General features: G+C 44.2%; 1 protein-coding gene across 2 annotated transcripts in view; it reads right to left on the reverse strand.

The window, feature by feature from the left end:
* TOGARAM1 (TOG array regulator of axonemal microtubules 1) overlaps positions 1–18,901 on the reverse strand; it is an 84,231-nt gene extending 65,330 nt beyond the window's left edge. For both annotated transcript variants that reach the window (XM_074956584.1, XM_074956585.1), the window contains exon 1: positions 17,117–18,901. In XM_074956584.1, the coding sequence (XP_074812685.1) occupies positions 17,117–18,901 (1,785 nt within the window). The remainder of the gene's footprint in view (positions 1–17,116) is intronic.
* Between the last annotated feature and the right edge of the window lie 65 nt (positions 18,902–18,966).

The raw sequence follows: 18,966 nt of genomic DNA on the forward strand, positions 1-18,966 counted from the left end.
ATTATGCTTGAATAAAGACTGGGAGTGGATGTGTCATTACACAAAGTAAAACTATTTCCCCATGTTTATTTTCCCCCCCCGTACTGTTCCTCACACGTTCTTGTCAACTGCTGAAAATGGTCCATCTTGATTATCACTGCAAAAGGTTTTCTTCCTCTCCTGCTGGTAATAGCTCACCTTAACTGATCACTTTTGTTATAGCGTGTATAACACCCCCCATTGTTTCATATTCTCTATGTTTATAAAATCGTCCTACTGTATTTTCCACTGCATGCATCCGATGAAGTGGGCTGTAGCCCACGAAAGCTTATGCTCAGATAAATTTGTTAGTCTCTAAGGTGCCACATGTACTCCTGTTCTTTTTTCAAGTTGCTTGTAATTTTAAAATAAAATTTAAATTCTAATAGAAAATCAGAGAGTAGGGATCCAGATGTAATTCCCCACTTTTATTTATTTATTTTTAATATTGATGTTTCAAATCCTGCTTTCCAAGAGTCCTGCTAAACAGAAGAAATCTCAGATAATCATTTACTGGAGGACTAGAAGGCTCAAGGGATTGATAAATGGGATATGGAGCCTTTTGCTGGCCTTAATGCAGCACACACTGGTTGCAATATTGCCAGTCCAAAAGTATTATAAATCATAAATCAGAGCACCACACGCACACAATCATGAACCCCTACAATCTAAAGTTGAGCCTCTATGCATCATATTTTCAAGGTTTCCTCTGCAAGCATAAGGACTAGGTCGGGGTGGCCAACCCGTGGCTCCGGAGCCACATGCGGCTCTTCAGAGGTTAACATGCAGCTGTTTGCATAGGCGCTGACTCCAAGGCTAGAGCTACAGATGCTAACTTTCCAATGTGCTGTGGGGTGCTCACTGCTCAACCCCCTGCTCTGCCCCGGGTCCTGCCACCACTCCACCCCTTCCCCCAAGGCTCCTGCCCCTCCCCTCGAGCCTGCCATGCCCTCAACTCCTCTCCCCTCCCCAACAGATCCTCCTGCACACTGCAAAACAGCTGACTGCGGCGGGCAGGAGGCATGGGGAGGGAGAGGGAGGCACCGATTGGTGGGGCTGCTAGTGGGCATGAGGTGCTGGACAGAGGTAGCAGGTCGGGGGCTGCTGACATATTACTGTGGCTCTTTGGCAATGTTCATTGGTAAATTCTGGCTCCTTCTCAGGCTCAGGTTGGCTACCCCTGGACTAGATTAATTTTTTTAACACAGTATGAGATTCTCATGTAATTTCAGGAGTGGGGGCTTTAGGAAAACACTAAATATGAGAATTGCTATAAAATCACAAGTTGGCAACACTGTGTAGTGACCAAAGGCAGTCATTATGGAGAATAAGGTGGTCTCAATCCAGTTCCCAGTGGACATGTGTGTCACAAAAACTACTATAACTGGCACCTTTGACTTATCTGCTGAGATGTGCGAATATAGAGACTAAATTATTCATTCAGCCCTGAAGTTCACAGCACTGTTTGGGATGAGATATTTATTAGAGGGGTAGGTACCATCAGAAAGCACTCTATTCAATGTTTTTTGGATGGAGGACTTCATTCTCCAAGTCCAACAAGCCAGCACCTTTCTCAAGCAATAAGTTCACTTTAGGAAAATCTTGACTTTTAATTTCACTGCAAGTATCAGTTTACCCTTGGGTTTAAATTCTGAAAGCAGGAATCTCAACTCAAATTTTTTCAAAAAGTCATAGTGAACACATGGAATTTCAATTAGTCTGATAATTCAACTTCTCTGCAATTTACAGCCTAGAGTATACATTATAACAGACACTACCTAATAAAATCTTAAAAGGCATATCACTTTGACTGGATAAATGAGCTCAAAATGAAGCTAAAAATAGAGACCGCAACCAAATAGTGACAATTGCAGTATCAAACTTTTACATGGAGAAACTGATCTACTGAATACCTAACTACATAAGCTGTAAAACCTTACTACAACTGAACAACAAAAGATGCAGCGTAAACCACAAGACAGGGGCCAATAGTAAAGATTATTAAATGTGTTATGTTGCAAGTACTACTGCTGTAATAATTTGACAGGTTGAAAGTTAGACCATCTTGGCCAGCATACACGAGGACACGTATGTGTCTAAATGAGGACAAAACAACTCTACTGAAGGCAAGCGGGGTTCAGAGACATGGCAAAGGGCAGATTTTTCTAACAGATCTGCTCTAGGAATTATTCTGGGGAAGTTCTATGGCCTGTGTAACACAGGCGGTCAGACTAGATTATCACAATGGTCCCTTCTAGCCTTGGAATCTATTAATTTGGCCCATAATCTTTTCACACAGTGGATGACTGTACCTGAAGTGGTGTAATTATGAGATGTACAGTGTGACTGTGAGCATGTCTTGAATTTTAAAGTTAAAATATTTAATTATGTTTCATAAAATGTCCTAAGAAGCGGTTCAGCTTAATTTCTGCAGCTATAGCATGCTATCAAAAGTTATTTAAAAAGTTTAAACAAAAGCTTGAGGGCTGTTTTTGTAGTTCAAGAATATCTGCAACACACTTTAAAAAGCCACAACCCTAACCAAAACAACAAAAACAAAATTATGACACCTCTCTGAAATGGAAAAAATGTTTGAATTCTGAAGTTTATTAAGTTAGCCATTTTAAATTGTGCTGTCTCTAGTAAGCTTCTTTTCCTCAAAATGAAAAATCCGTTACAGCCTGCACGTGGTAAGCTGCCAGCGAATTCTAGTCTCTCTAAATTCCAAAGAGTCACTTACCTATTTTGGTTTAAAATGGAACAAACAAAACAATTTTTTCAACTGGTTTATGGGGGAAGGTTGTTCGCTTTTGTGATACTATTCCACGTGTACACATGCAAGCATAGCAGTTCTGAAACTGACATGGTTTCTACATTTGCTTTTGTCTTTATTAGCCAAAAAACCAAAAGCCCAAATTTCATTTTAATTTTATCTTTTGAATTTTATGCACTGCTGCCACAAAAACTATATTTAAAAGTTAATCCATAGATCAATTCCAAATCTCCATATTCAGGGGCTTAAAACCAGTCCATTGAAAAAACACAACAGCTTAAAACCTGACTTAAGATCTTTGCCCAGGAATGAAAGCTTTATAAATAATTTATAAGAATTAGTTTCTCTTTTGTTTAACTTGTAGATAATCATCTGGTTTGAGATGTACATCACTAAGATTAGTCTGTACAAGCCCAGATGCTTGAGTCTTCCACTGAGACTAGATCCATTTCTAATGAAAGTCTATGGGGAAACAACTTGCTACAAATCTTTCGGAGCCACTGATCCAAAACAGAATTAAAAACAAAGTAAGAGACACCTCAATTTGCTACAGGTCTATTGAAAATAATGGCATGAAACCCTCAATAATGATGTATAATAATGACAACACATAGCATTATATAGTGCTCATCTTCAACATTTTTGTATTAGCATTATTTGACTAATGAGGAAACTAATACAGAGAGGCTAAGTGATTTGCCCAAGGCTACCGAGAGTCTGAGTCAAATCTGGGATGGGAACTCCAGAGCCCTAGTTCCCAGTCCCCTGCTCAGACTACTAGACCAGACTCTTATCTGGATGAATTTACTACTTTTGAAAATTGTTAAACAACTTTGGAGCTTGAAGTTCAGATAGGAAGTACAATAGTGTACAGCACAGGACAAGCAATAAACCTAGAGCTGCCATGGCTGCCAGCTAAACAGAAGACATAGCTTGAAGAACACAACTCAAGGCCTTCAGCTCCAATCACAAAGGCATCCACTCGTAGTGCCAACCACATAAGTAGAGCCCTGCGCGGATAAAAATTTTCATCCGCATCTGATCCTCAAACATGATCTGCAGCTATCTGTATCCACAGATATAGAGTAGATATCAGCAGATTTGCAGAGCTGTAGATAAAATTTTGATCTGCATCCATCTGCAATCCACAAACCTGGTCCATGGATGCAGATATCGGTGGATATAAAGTAGATATCTGCAGGTTTGCAGGGCCCTACACATAAGGATACTGGGTTCCATACTCCATGAGGAAAATTAACAGGGTTAGCAACCCCTTTCAACCACCAGACTGTGAAAGTATCAAACTGACAACTGGAGAACTAGCAGAGAAAAACATATCCTTACTCACATTGTCCAATCTGTATGCCTCAACTCTGACTAGAGGAACAAGTTTTATTATCATAGGGATAGTTCAGCCCTTGTTCCCATTTAATCTGTGCTCTCTTTGTTGAGAAATGGCAACCAGGATGGTGGTTTTAGTGCACAGATGCTTTTTCTTCTGAGAACAAGATACAAGCTTATATCTAAAACTAATTTCAGAGGACACTGAACAGCCATCAGATGATGTGTATCATTACTGCCCTCACAGGACCCAGTCACCAAGACCCCCAAGGAATTCCCCAACTTAAGAAAATCGGAAACGGAGGAGAGTTTCAACTGTATGTATGAACAATGAAGCTACATGAAAATTAAATATGTCTCATGTTTACTTCTCTTCTGAACTGCTGCATAATGTTTAGGGCCCTACCAAATTCATGGCCACAAAAAACGCGTCATGGACCATGAAATCTTATCTTGTGTATGCTTTTACCCTATACTATACAGATTTCACGGGGGGAGACCAGCATTTCTCAAATTGCGGATACTGACCCAAAAGGCAATTGCCGGGGGGGTGTCGCAAGGTTATTTTAGGGAGTTACAGTATTACCACCCTTCCTTCTGCGCTGCCTTCAGAGCTGGGTGGCTGGAGAGCAGCGGCTGTTGGCCAGATGCCCAGCTCTGAAGGCAGCACCCCGCCAGCAACAGTGCGGAAGTAAGGGTGGCAATACCATGCCATGCCACCCTTACTTCTGCATTGCTGCCTTCAAAGCTGGGCAGCCGGAGAGTGGCGGACGCTGACTAAGGGCCCAGCTCTGCAGGCAGCAGCAAGCAGAGCAATACCATACCATGCCACTTTACTTCTGCACTGCTGTTGGCAGTGGCTCTGCCTTCTGAGCTGGGCTCCTGGCCAACAGTCACCACTTTCCAGCCTTGAAGGCAGTGCCGCCGCCAGCAGCAGCTCAGAAATAAGGGTAGCAATACCGCACAATGCCCCCCCGCCCCATACACAATAACTTTGTGATTACCCCACAACTCCTTTTTGGGTCAGGATCCCTACAATTATAATACCATGAAATTTCAGATTTAAATAGCTGAAATCATGAAATTTACAATTTTTAAAATCCTATGACTGTGAAATTGACTAAAATGGACCGAGAATTTGGTAACGCCCTAATAATGCTGCTGTACACTATTCGACAGTTGTTGTCTTCCACCTTCAAGGCAGCTGCTTTTCAGAATTGGGTGAAGTGATCCATATTCTGTCTTTTACAGAGCAAAAGCTATAGTAACTTTATATTATGCAAGGTTCAGTATACATGTTCTCCCACACAACAGATTCTTTAAGCGCAAGTTCAGGTGACAACTACCAAAAATTAATTTTCCGGAAATCCCATAATGTAGTGTTAACCTCTTTAACCGTGACTGTGCAGCTAGAAACAAGGAAAAGCAGATCAACTTGGATCAGTGGGATTTATGAATCAGTAGCAGTTACTCCAGAAACAGTGCTATGCACATCACAGTGGAGGTCTTGGTAAACTATATAAACAGAAGTCCTAATTTGGAATTGCAGTGGGCAAGAAAAATGTGCCAGCTTTTGTTAGGGAAGAATAAGGTACTGTGATGATTCAAGTTTCTCTGAACATCCCTGCAGGGGTTGTTAAGGCTGTGTGGTTGTTCTGTCTGGAAAGTCACCATTTCTACATTTCCTGGTTATGCATGGTGACTTTGGTTAATTCAAGTCTCGCTTTCAGGAAGGATATGGAAAACAGAAGGCGAATGGGCAGGTGCAGCCTTAAGTCCTCCCTTGCCATATTTTGTGTGGTTGAATTTTCTTGGTTTATACAGACAGCGGAATTTCACAGGAATGAGACGAAGAGATTAAGTCGGTAACTGCCCAATGCTTTATTAAATGACAGATTTGTAATATCCTTGCTGTGTTTGCAAGACTTAGTAACATTTGGTTATTTGTAGAAATGCAGTTAATTCAGAGGGATTTCACATGCATAATGGCTATTTCTGACATTCCTCAGGAGCCATGTGATACTTGTTCTAAATGCTCCTTCTCATGCCCAAAAGCTTCCCCACCTTTACTGAAAGGTGCACTATGCAAAGATTAATTCCCCAAGACCAGGAACACATTTTTGATTTGCATTACTGGGGCTGCCTCTGGCTCTAAGGAAGCCCCATGCCTCCTTCAAAAAGGGTTATTCCACCAAGACAATTGCACCATTAGGCCAGGACTTTTGCTTAGGACAGTTAATTTCTGCTTCCTGCTAGATGGGTAAAATTCATCGGTGGATGTAACTCATTTGTAATCCTTCGTGGATTCCCCCAGGCACGTTGGTTCTGGAGGCGTGCCCATCCCTCCAACAGTGCTTCAGGACCCCAGGACATACTTTCTCTCAGATCCCATCCCCCATCACAGCTTTACTTTCTTCCCCCAACTCTTTTTAATTATGAATGAGCAAAACACAGTTTTCAGACTGAAGGCAAGAGCACCCCACTGGGGATTTTTAGGAAATTACAATTCAAAAATTTCCAACTCATTCCATGCATGAAATCTGGTGGAAAAGTCCATATGGATCCAAAGGCATGTTACTAATTTTCAGCCTCTAAACAGGGGTAGCATTTACTTAGTATTTGTATTATCTTAGCACCTAGGAGTCGAAGTCATGGACTAGAACCCCACTGTTCTAGGCACTGTACAAACAGAACAAAAAGATGATCCCTGCCCTGACAGACAACAGATGGACACAGACAGATGGCGAATACAAGGAAACAATGAAACAATGTTGGCCAGTATATTAGAAGCTGATGGCTAGACATCAATGAAATGTCTTCAGAGACAGGCCAAGATTTTAGTTTGGACAGAAGGAGACATGTCTGGAGTAGAGAGGTAGATATGTATATCAACCTATTGACTGTAGTCAAATTTGTGTTTGCTGATGGGATTACGTAGAGAAAAAAGTGCAGCGGGCGAAGGAGAGGATGGAGAACAGAGCCCCCACGAAAAGTTGGGGCGGGGGGGAAGCAGATGAGGAAGATCCACTGAAGGAGCAATTAGAAAAAGGAGAGAGGACAGGACAGTCACAGATGCTAAGGGAAGTCAAGATTCCAAGAAGAGCATGGTTGACTGTACCAAAGACAACTGCAGGTTGAGTGTGTTTCTGAACTTTGGCTCGGCAGAGGTCAGAGACTTTGGCAAGAGTGGTTTCGGTGAAATGCATGGGGCAGAAGCTAGATTGGAGAAGACAAAGTTGAGAAAAATTGTAAACAGTTCATTCACTGAAATGAAGAGGCGGTAGCTGGACAAGCAAGTTGGGTCACGGGTAGGTAGTTTTTTTGGTTTGGTTTATTTTTTAAATGGGAGAAGCTAAATCCTGCTTGTATTGTGAAGGAAGAGAGTCAGAAGAGTGAAAGAACAAGGAGACTAATAAGGGAGGAGATGACAGTGGGCATGAGAGTGATCAGGAAACGCGTTAGGATGGGGCCACTGTGGCAAGTGGAGGGGTTACAGAAGGAAAGCAGACTTCTGTATTTGACAGACAAGGAGGAAGAGGAGAAGGAGAGAGCTGTAGGAGGGCAAGGAAAGGCAAGCCTTTAAATCAAGACTGGATTGGTCTACAACAGAACTCTAGGCTAGCTCAAACAGAATGTATAGGCTTAAGTCAAGAATTATTGGGTAATGTTCTCTGGTCTGTATTATGCAGGAGACCAGACCAGATGATCATAACGGTCCCTTCTAGCCTTAAAATCTATTTATAGGCCTTGCAATGGGAACTGGATTGCAACCTTAACTATGGAGCAGCTGACAATGCTCTACAGCAGTTAAGATATTTTATATTCTTGGTGAAGAGTTTTGGTGAAACTGTGTCTCCTTGCTTCATGCCTTTTTTGGCTGGAATGCAAAGGAGAATGTCAGAGTTAATCCGTCATGCAGTCAGAGTTTGCTTCCTTTAGTAGTCTCATGTAGTTTGTGTCAATGCCCTGCTCTGCAAGAGCTTTCAGCACTGCATTGATCTCCACTCTGTCGAATGATTTTTCTTAGTCAATGAAGGCAATACATAAAGGGAATTTGTATTCCCTCGAGTGATCCAATAGCTGGTTTATAGTGAAGATATGGTCTATTATGCTGAAATTCCTTCAAAAACCTGCCTGCTCTTCACAGCCTGCCTCAAAATGGTAATGAGGTAGATGAACCGGAAGGGTGGAATCAGAGTCAACAGAGAGCAGTTACAACACCTTAGATTCGTGGCATGCATCCAATGAAGTGAGCTGTAGCTCACGAAAGCTTATGCTCAAATAAATTTGTTAGTCTCTAAGGTGCCACAAGTACTCCTTTTCTTTTTGCGGACAATGCTGTGTTGATTGCCGAAAAATCCAAACTACAGAAAATGCTGCAAGACCTCAACACAAAAAGCAGCCAAGTTGGACTGAAAATGACCAGCTCTAAAACGAAATGTATGTGATCTGATGCCTTGCCAAAAGCCCAAGTAATAGTCAAGGGAGAACAGACAGAAGAAGCTGAACAATAAGTCTATTTGGGCCAAGAAATTAACATGCGTCGTGATCAGGAAGGTCAACTCTTGCGAAGAAAGCAAGCTGGTTGGTGTGTATTCAATTCTATCAAGGATGTCTTCCAAGGAAAAAACAACAAGGCAACCTCTTTAACTCAACAGTACTACCGGAAATGTTGTACATCAGCGAAACATGGTGCTGACAAAGATAGAGGAGCAACAACTGTCTGTCACAGAAACAGTGATGGAAAAAAGAATTCTGGGGATTTCAATCTGCGACAGAGTCCCCAGTGAAGTGATCAGACAGCAGAGTGGAGTGCAGGATGTCGCTGTCGAAAGCAGGTACAGTAAAATGCGATGGGCATATAGGTAGGCTCACTGACAATCAATGGACTGCAGCTGTCCACGAGTGGTCCCCAGGGGAACTGAAACAACCACTCAGCTGACCTCCAAAGAGATGGGAAGATTTTATCGTGAAAAGGCATGGTCACACATGGAGAAGGAAGGCCAGGATAAGACAAGAATTGAAGACGTGTTGTGACTGGAGCAATCTATATGAGTGCTGAAGGACTGATCGATCAAGGTGATATTCTTGGTGTAAAATATTTTAATGGCATCCACCTAAATAAAGCAGCATATGGTCTTGGATATCTTCTAGAAATAGGCAACATCCTTGGTTATTCTAAAAATAAATTAACACCGTTTGCAGCTTTAAAACCAAAATATTTTGGCTGAGTTTCTCCTTTTTTACTTGATTGTTCTATGCTGTGTGGCTCCGCATATTTGAAATAACTGATTAGAAGAGGTATTTGTTCTTGAAAACATGGTCAGTACTGTACCAAAGAGAAGAAGCTATAGTAATAGAATATTAAGTTTATCTAGAGTCCAAAAGTGTGCTTGGCACTTTGCAACAATCAAAACTAAGTTGACAAAAGCGCAGATGGCTCCCCTATACAGTAATGTCACACAAAGACACAGCAGTTGGTTTTGTTATCTTAAGGGCAGTAGGGTAAATTTCCCTTCCAGACCCTGCTCCTAACACCAAGTGTGCTGCTGCACTCAGCCTGGTACAGGGCCTGGATAAAAGATGCTGTTAGAGTGTTAGCAAACACGTTCTAACTAGTATGTTTGTAGAGTCATGTAGACAGGTCAATAAGCTCCCCTGTAGGCTTTAACTCAACCAGCTTCAAATGTGTTAGACCTGTGCTGCTCACAAATTTGTATTCATGTAATTAGAGGTGTAATTTTATACTGATTTAGTTTAAATGTTGTAACTCATGTTACCCTTCTTAGCAGTTTGAACCTGACTTACAAGAATTTAGCTTGAATCTGTATATTTACAGCTGCAAGTTGAACCCAACAAAAGTTTTAAAGTGATATAAGTAATCCACAAAGAAAACCTGCACTGGTTTAAGTAAAATGATTTATCAAACTGTGGCAACTTGTGCGCAGGCAAGCGCTTTAACACAGCCTACACAACATGCCCTGGTCTACACCTAAAACGCTGAACGACCTAGCTACATCACTCAGGGCTGTGAGAAATTTCACACCCTGAGGGATGTAGTTAAGCCAACCTAAGCCAAATGTAGACACTGACACATCTATGAAAGAATTCTTCTGTTGACCTAGCTGCCAACACTTGTAGATGTGCAGGTTTACTTCAGCAACAGAAAAAACCGTTCTGTGGCTGCACTAAGTGTCTATGTTACAGCAGTACAGCTGCAGCCCTACAGCTGTGTCAGTGTAGCATTTGTAGAGCAGACATACCCTGAGAACACATTGATTTACACATTCCAGAATCACATCTTTTATCCTAATCTACACAAGTCTTGGGGGTTAGTAAACACCAAAAACGATGTAATGTCTCCTAAAAACTTTACCAGAGAGCTATGTATATTAAACATTAAACTGATTTCGTAAGTTTTCAGCTACTAAATGGCTCCGAAAGTTAATTTTTAAATGAGCTCACCTCAAAGGAATGTCCCCACATTAATAGTTAAACATTATATTTACACAAGAGGTCAGATACTCTAAATATTTTTCTATGATTTTTGTAGTTTGCAGTTTTATTTTTTATAAAATCAAAACCTAAGAATTAAGATTTATCCAAACCTTTTTTCTTTTTGGTTTTCCAAGTCCTGAGAGAGTCACATCATAAAGAGCTGATCATCTCTTTCAGTTAGCAGACGATGTCCCCAAGTACAGAAAACAAATGGTCAATTCAGCAATGGCATGAGCACATGCCTCTTCACTGAAAAGCATGGAGTTCATGTACTTCCATCAAAACTGAATTTTCCCAAAGGGCATGAACTCCCCCCCCCCCCCCAAGCATTTAGGACCTCATTGTGTCAGGTACCAGAAAGCAAGTAATAAAAAGAGTCCCTGCCCTAGGTTTCAGATAAAATGCAATTCAGACAAGAACAGGGGGTTGGGATATGAAGATGAGCTAACAATAAAATTAACAGTTTAGAGCAGCAGAATTCTTAGTTTATCTAAGCAGCCTAATATCTCAATGCTTAAAAGCAGCCTAGCAAAACTGGCAGTGTGTCAAAAGGTAAAGGTCCATCTACATTAGGAAACACTTTTTAATGGCAGTGGTTATAAAGAGGTTAAGACCCATCAGGTTTGAGTGAAATTAAGCACGGCTGTACTGATCCGCTCCTAAAAGTAACCATTACATAGTCTAACAGGAAAGAGGAGCTCATGGATCTCTCAGTGAGTGGTCTTCCTAGTTCTCTCTCCTCTAAAGACCTGCCCTCCTCTCTCTCTCTCTAGGCTTCTCCCTCAAGGGGAGACTTGTTATTTTCTTGCACTGGAAGTCCAAGGAAGAGGGGTGGGGAGTACACAGCTACCCTTCACAATAAACATAAAGGTTAAAAATAAAATTCTACATTCTTTACCTATTCCAAAGGAAAACTGATACCGCCCACACTTTGTCTTTAGGAGTATTCAGATACAAAGGATTTATAGGACAAGTTTAAAGAGGAATGGCACACTTCTAATGCATCAGACATTGATACCTTCTGTCACCAAGTGAAGCAATGGTTAGGTGGGAAGGGGTATGATTAATGACTATAAACACAAGCCTGGGCTGAGTTAGTCTAATAGTGGACAAGTAAGACGGCTACTCCCAGAATCAGGGCCTAGTCACATTTTGCTTTAGGTCTATCCTGAGAAAGTCTGTCTAGTTTTTGTCAACAGGCGAGTTGGGAGTTTGTTTCAACAATTAAAACATACTAAATACTAGGTACAGAGTACAGTGTTAGTCTGTATCCATAAAAAGAGCTACAGCTTAGGCGCTAATAAATTTGTTAGTCTCTAAGGTGCCACAAGTACTCCTTTTCTTTTTACTAAGTATAAGCATGTAAATAACGTTTAAAAACAGTAACCGTGTAACCGATTAAAATTCTATTCGTTACACGGTTAAACGTTTACCCAGGGAACTAGGCACGCGGGGGGTGCTGCAGCACCCCCCATGTTTTACGCAGGGCTCCTGTGCTGCCCCCACGCCCAGGGATCCCAGCTGCCAGCCCCACATCTGGGTCTCTGCTGCTACCCAGCACCCGAGCTTTGGGCCCCTCGGCCGTGGCTCTGCTGCTACCCAGCATCCCCGCGCGCCTGGGGTCTCAGCAGCCAGGACAAACCACGGGTGCAACAGGATGCCAGGCAGCAGCAGGGTGGCAACCAGGACCTCGGGTGCGGGGCCAGCAACCAGGATGGACCTTGGCGGCCCAGAGGGACACCGGGCACACGGGGCGGAGTTTAACCATTAACAGAAACCAATAAGCATCAGGATTATCGGTTAACCATTTAATACAGTTCTTAGTAGAGATGTGAGAGTTTAATAATGGGCACTTTCCACAGACGACAATTCCAAAATCTCACAAGTATCAACATACTCCCCTTAACCCGCACAAATAGTGTTGGAAACTATTTGCCTTTTAGTGCAGACTGAGACAAACCCTTTTCAAAACCATTACAAGACACACACAAGACATCAAGCTCTATCAATTCTAGCACAGTTTCTGTAATTGTGTGGAGAACAATATGAAACTTTCTATACTAGTGGTTGCACTGTACCCAGCACTTCACTCAGAAAGTGGCTAAATGAAGCAGATCTGGCTTGCATGTTGTGATTACGTGTATCTAGTTTAGAAATAGACTTTTTAGAATAACCAGAATTTGGATGCTAACTTTTATTCTGGCAAGTACTTAGCAGTGTATGGGTAGAATGTTATGTGGGGAAGAGTTACATTTTAATGTAAAGGTTATGATTAAGGAATTTTCTGGTTATTCAGCCACCCTTCAAGTAAGAGTGGACAAGGGGCACATGGGGTTACCAGAGGCAGAGTGCGACTGACAAAATCTTCAAATTCAAACACCTCAAAGTCATCACTCTGCCTTACAGACAACTAAAAAATAAGAATAGACAAGACTATAAAATGGAAGTGAGGCAGACAGTTCTAAGTCACAGGTAGGGGAAAGACAGGAACAGAAAACACTTCCAGAGGGGACTGGGTGTCTCTGAGAAAAGTTTAAAACAAAAATGGAGTTCAAATACAGTCCTACAGGCTGCATCTTCACTCCGGAAGATAATCCTGTCACACTAACCACAGAAATCTGAACAGCAATAGTGAAGGCAAGTAGAGTCTTTTTATTTTCACTGAACGGCTCCTTGGCAAAGCCTTGAATAGCAAAGGTAATGGAGCTGTCTGCAAGCTCATGAAAGAGATATAGAGCAATGTAATATCATGTTCAGATTTTGCAACCCAAAGGCTAGAATTTGGATGCCTAAATCGCATTATGGATCTAGCCCCAACTGCCACTTAGCAACTAAGTCCAAAATTCAGATCCTCAAAACCCCCACTCAGCTTCCAGCTAACCCTTGTAGGTACCTGAAGTCCCCAGGCACCCATGTTTCCTTTAGGCATCTAAAAATCTGCCACTGGCCACGCACAAAGCGACCTCAGTCCTGATGCCCACGTGCCTCGCTCACACCCAAGCCCCGACAGGACCTCCAACTAGGCATTCCTCTGCCTATTTCACCTGCAGGGCCCAATGCAGAAGGTATTCTCAGAAGCTACCTAACAGATCAGGCCCTAAACCAAGTGACAGCACTGGAGGAGGAAAAGGTGGCCTCCTGATAACCTTTAGCCCAGCATTGAGAGTGTTCATCCAGAATATGGAAGTCCTGGATTCAAATACCCCCTTTGCCCAATTTGGAGCTGGGATGTGAACATACCTGTCTGGAGAGTGCACTAACAACTGGGCTATGAGATATGCTGGGGTGGGTCCCTCAATATTCTGTTGAAGCCATTCCACTCCATGTAAAACACTTAAATACTCACTGGAACAGAGAACTGAAGGTGGATCTCCCACTGGCCAGGTGAGGGTCCTGACCACCCAGCTAGCTACTGAGTCAGTCTCACTCTGTCTCTGGATCAGTGAACATATATGAAAAGTGAAATGGCTTCAGCAGGAGAGAGAGAGACCTCCCCACACCAGAATATTCCATAGGTAGGCTTGGCAGAATGTTTTGGTTTTTTTTAATAATTTCAACAAATATTGATATTTTATAAGCACATTTTCTATTTGTACCATTGAAATTTTCAGTTGGGCAAAATCATGGGGCTTAAGTATTTTTTATGTTTATCAATTTACATTTTCACTGTTGTGGGAAATTATAAGGGTCAGACAATTATTTAATGACAGCAGACGTTGAGATTAAAAAAGTTACAGCTTTATAACCATTAAAACAAACTGACAACATCACATGTCCAAATATACAGAGTAAATATAATTAAAATCAAACTCAAGTGCTCGCAGTTATTACTGATAGAAATATTTTTAACGAGTCTGTATGTGTCCGACAAAATTGACATTTACAATAACCAATAAAAATCTAATCCTTCCAAGCCTATCCATAAGCTAGTGGTTAAGACACTCTCCAAAGATGCGGGTTCAAATCCCTGTCCACATTAGACGGGGGGTGGAGGGTATTTGAATCCAAGTCTCCCACATCTTGGGTGAGTGATCTGAATGCTTGGGTGAATGTGCTAAAAGGAAGAAGGGGGCATCACCTGTCTTTTTTCTTCTCCCTAGCAAGAAAGGTCTTAGGCACATAACTCCAGGAGATGTGAATTCCAGATGGAGGCAGGCCCCTAAGTCCCTTTAAGAGACCAAGCTTAGGCCACATCTCACCCCAGTATTTCCTATTAGCTACCTTAGGCAGCTCAGTCTCCACTCAGCTTGCTAGCTTTTGTTGATCCCATTCTTAGGCACCTAACCCCGCCACCTCCCCCATGCATTACACAGAGAAGCTGGGCAGCTAACTCAGGGCTGAGGAGTCCATTGGCAGAAGGGTGCCTAAAATTACACACTGCAACACTGAGCCTAAGCCTCTTTGTCAATCCAGCCCATTGAGTTTTACATAAAAACTTATGTTCTGCAAAGATTGTTGGTGCAGCTGTAGGTTCCTCATCTGACACACACTTTTTCAAGTTCTAGTCTACACATATTTTAGGTGTGCCAACACCAAGAGGAAAACAGTGCATTTAGCATGGTACAAGATGACATTATTGAGAAGGGTGGGATAAATATAAGAGGAAAGTTTGTGCTAAAAAATTAAAGGTTTCCTGCGCAAGTTCTGTGTAGAAGAAGAAATTGTAGTGAACAATTCGCTACCATCCGAGGCTGTTTCTCCAGGTCAAAGCAAGCACACTGATGGGGTGGTTTGCGAAAATTTTACACCATTCCCGCCCATACTTTATTGATTCTGTGGTTAAATGGAAGTCTCAAGTGTTGTCAATATAGCCACTTTTGCCCATTGTTTTTGTGAGTGGACCTCCCCTTTGAGGTCTCCCCCCAATCTACAGGCATCAAATATGTCCACTTTTGAAAGCACATTCACTTGAAAAAAATTGGAACCATTTCACAGCAACCAGTTGTGATGTCACGGAGAGGATTGTCTTTTCAAGCAGTGAACAAGAGGTAATTTCTGAAGTTCCATATTCATAAAAAGTTTCCTAATGTTAAAAAAAGGTGAAAGATTTGTGACACTAATGCATACCACAGTATACAACTTGATTCAGTTTACAAATAGTACACTGTCAATTAGTAATTACCTACACAATTAGCATTAATATAATTGTTAGTCTCAGAAATGAGGAAAAGAACTGAGTGAAATCTCTTCTAACCCACAGAGATGGCAGGCCAGCATCGAAACCCTTACCTAGACTATCTGTTCTGTGGATAAATATATGCCAGTAGTGCCCAGGACTGCCAATCTGAAAGTTTCATCACTTCAGATATTAGCACAAATATATACACACTGATTAAGGAATGTGCTTGTGCATAATCAATCTCCCCCTTTTTCAATTTCTCAGTGGTTCTATATCCATTATGTGGGGCAAATTAGTTCAGGGGAAAGCTCAAGGTACTGAAACATATGAGCAAAATATGGAGCTTAGAATAGCTCCATGACTGAAAATTAACTTTTAAATGGAAAACATATTCAGTGGGGAAAATTGTTTCAGTAAGACTGATTTTCTAACCAGCATTCATTATGAGTTAGCTTTCTAGATAGCAACCCATGCTAAAATCAAAACAACCTGTTTAAGAAGTTTTAGCAGAAATGCAGACTTCTGCAGTTTCCACGATATGCTATGCATCCGATGAAGTGAGCTGTAGCTCACGAAAGCTCATGCTCAAATAAACTGGTTAGTCTCTAAGGTGCCACAAGTACTCCTTTTCTTTTTACGAATACAGACCAACACGGCTGTTACTCTGAAACCAGACTTTTCATGAACATTCAACAAATCATGAGAATGGAGGGCTGCCTAGTGCAGAACTAGAGGGGACTTCAGATGACCTTGGATAGGTCACTAATTTATGGATAAGCTCACATTCAGGGTTTGTCTGACAAGGAAAAGTGGTCAAATTTAGACTATGATTAGTGGGAATGTATTAGCTATGTCTGACCTAAAACCTTTTCTACTCAATGCAGGCTCTCATAGGGTCAAATGCAACTCAGGTAACTACTGACGTGACCTACACATTTAAATATTCTGTGGTTGAGCCTACTGACAAAAGCATTGACTATAAGAGCACTCCAGAGCTCTGTATAAAGAGCCAGAAGCGAAGTAGTTTATTTTGCACTGTAGGATCACAGTCATGTTCCCTTTTCAGTTTATATGTGAAGAGCTTTTGCACTTAGAAGGAAACTGACCAGTTTCCTCTTGAGGAAAAAAACAATTGGTTTTTAATGACAGGAAATCTGTTTTTTACTACTCCTAACTCTACCATAGACTGTACTTGACTTTGGCAACTCACTTGGCTTCTGCATGCCAGCTTCCTTATCTGACACAGAAGCAATATCACCTAGATCAAAACATTCAACTTCTTTCATTAAATGTTTACAAAGAGCTCTGAGATCGTTGTATGGAAGGACCTTTAGGGAAAAAAGTGTTAAGTGAAGTAGTGTACATACCTGTTCTATGCCCTTTGTAAAGGGTGTCTGGTTTCCTGAACAGCCTCCTGTGCCTCCAGCTCGCTCATTTTCCCAAGGCAGTTTGTTTTTTCCTTTACCTGCACTTAAAACCCTTCTGGGACATATCCCTTGATCAGTATAGGGGCTGTGAGAGCCATAGTTTTGGGTAGCATTCCTTGTATGATCCCCACAGTAACTGTGTGCACTCTGAGTCCTGTTGCCTGCCAGCAACCAATCTGTGTCTGCTCCATGGGGCAGATGGACCCCCCTGCCATGGGCAGAGGATGGCATGGGCACAGCATACTCCACAAACCCCTGGTCTGTTAACTTAGGCAAGGTTTTCCTGGCCAGCCTGGCCTGTACAGCGTGCATCACCCCATCCCCGTTGTCCTGCAATTCAACAGCATCCACAGCCTTAAAGAGGAGACTGGTTTTGCCTGAGCCCATGGAAGAGGCCAACACCGCAAAGGCCTCCAAGGCAGCATGGCGGACCCGCCGCTTACTGTCCACCAGGGCTGGTGCTAACCCAAACGCCAGCTTGGGCAAGTCAAAGTCCTCACTAGGGTATGTGAGCAAGGATCCAATGCAGATGTTCACCACCTCCTCCCTGACCTTGGAGTTCTTGTGCTGAAGATGCTCTGGCTGCAGTAGCAGGCACAATATCTGTTGGGGACCCACAGCCTTCATCAAGCACCAGAAGAGCTGACTGTACTCCTGCCGGATGGCCAGCTTGTTGTCACCCAGCACCTTGGCAGCGGCCGACACAAGGGGTCCCAGGTAGGCCTGAACCCGCTCGCCCAGGCGCAGGGCCAGCAGGTGCAGCACCTCCAAGGTGCCATGTACCACCTTGAAATTGGAGTCGTCCAGAAGGGTGTAGAGGAAGCTGATGAGCCCCAGCAGGCTAGGGGCCGGCGTGGAGGCCAGGCTGGCGGAGGCGGCATCTGTCAGCACCTGCTTGAGCTCCTCCACGGCCTGGGTGCGGTTCTTGTAATCCTCCTGGTCCAGCAGGCGGCCGTGCAGCTCCTGAGGGATCAGCCCGAACTTGAGGTTGGTGCTCAGGGGATCCTGCTCCGCGGGCCGGGCCCCCGCGGTGTCCCCGCCGCCGCACAGGTCCTCGCCGAGCCGGGCCTCCAGCAGCCGGTTGTAGTGGGCGCGCAGGGCGGAGGGCAGGCGGCCCAGGTAGCCGTGGAAGCGCTCGGGCCCCAGGGTCTCGCCCAGCTGCCGCAGGCTGCTGAAGGCGGCGGCCGCCTCCTCCCCCGGGCCGCCCCCGGGCCGGGCCGGCGCGCCCAGCTTGCGGGCCAGGCTGAGGGTGAGGTCGCCCAGGTCCAGGCCGCGGGGCAGCGGCGGCCCGAGCAGCGCGGGCAGCAGCAGGGCGGTGGCGGTGCGCAGCGCCGGCTCGGCGCTCTCCAGCCCGTGCTCCACCAGCGCCCGCAGCGCCTGGGCGCCGGGCCCCGGGCGGGCGAGGCGGCGGCGCAGGCCCCGCAGCGCCTCCCCGCGCAGCGCCGGGCTCTCCCCGCGCAGGCCGCGCACCAGTTCGGCCAGCGGCAGCTCGCCCGGCCCCGGCCCCGGCCCCTCCCCCTCCTCGCCGCCGGCCGCCGGCAGCGCGGGCAGGGCCGGGCCGGGCTCGGGGCCCCGGCGGCGGAGCAGCTGCTGCAGCAGGGCGGCCTCCCGCTCCCGCTCGGCCGGCGAGCCCCGGCCCTGGGGCGCGCGCGTGTCCCCGCCGGCCCCGCGCTCACTGGCCTCCATGCTGCCCGCCTGCGGGGGAAGGGCGAGGGCCGCGGCCATGGGGCGGCGGCGGCGGCGTCCCCGGGCAGCGGCTGGAACCGGCCTGAGAGGAAAACATCGCGGTC

This window comes from Natator depressus, chromosome 6 (genome assembly GCF_965152275.1).
Source record: "Natator depressus isolate rNatDep1 chromosome 6, rNatDep2.hap1, whole genome shotgun sequence".
NCBI lineage: Eukaryota > Metazoa > Chordata > Testudines > Cheloniidae > Natator > Natator depressus.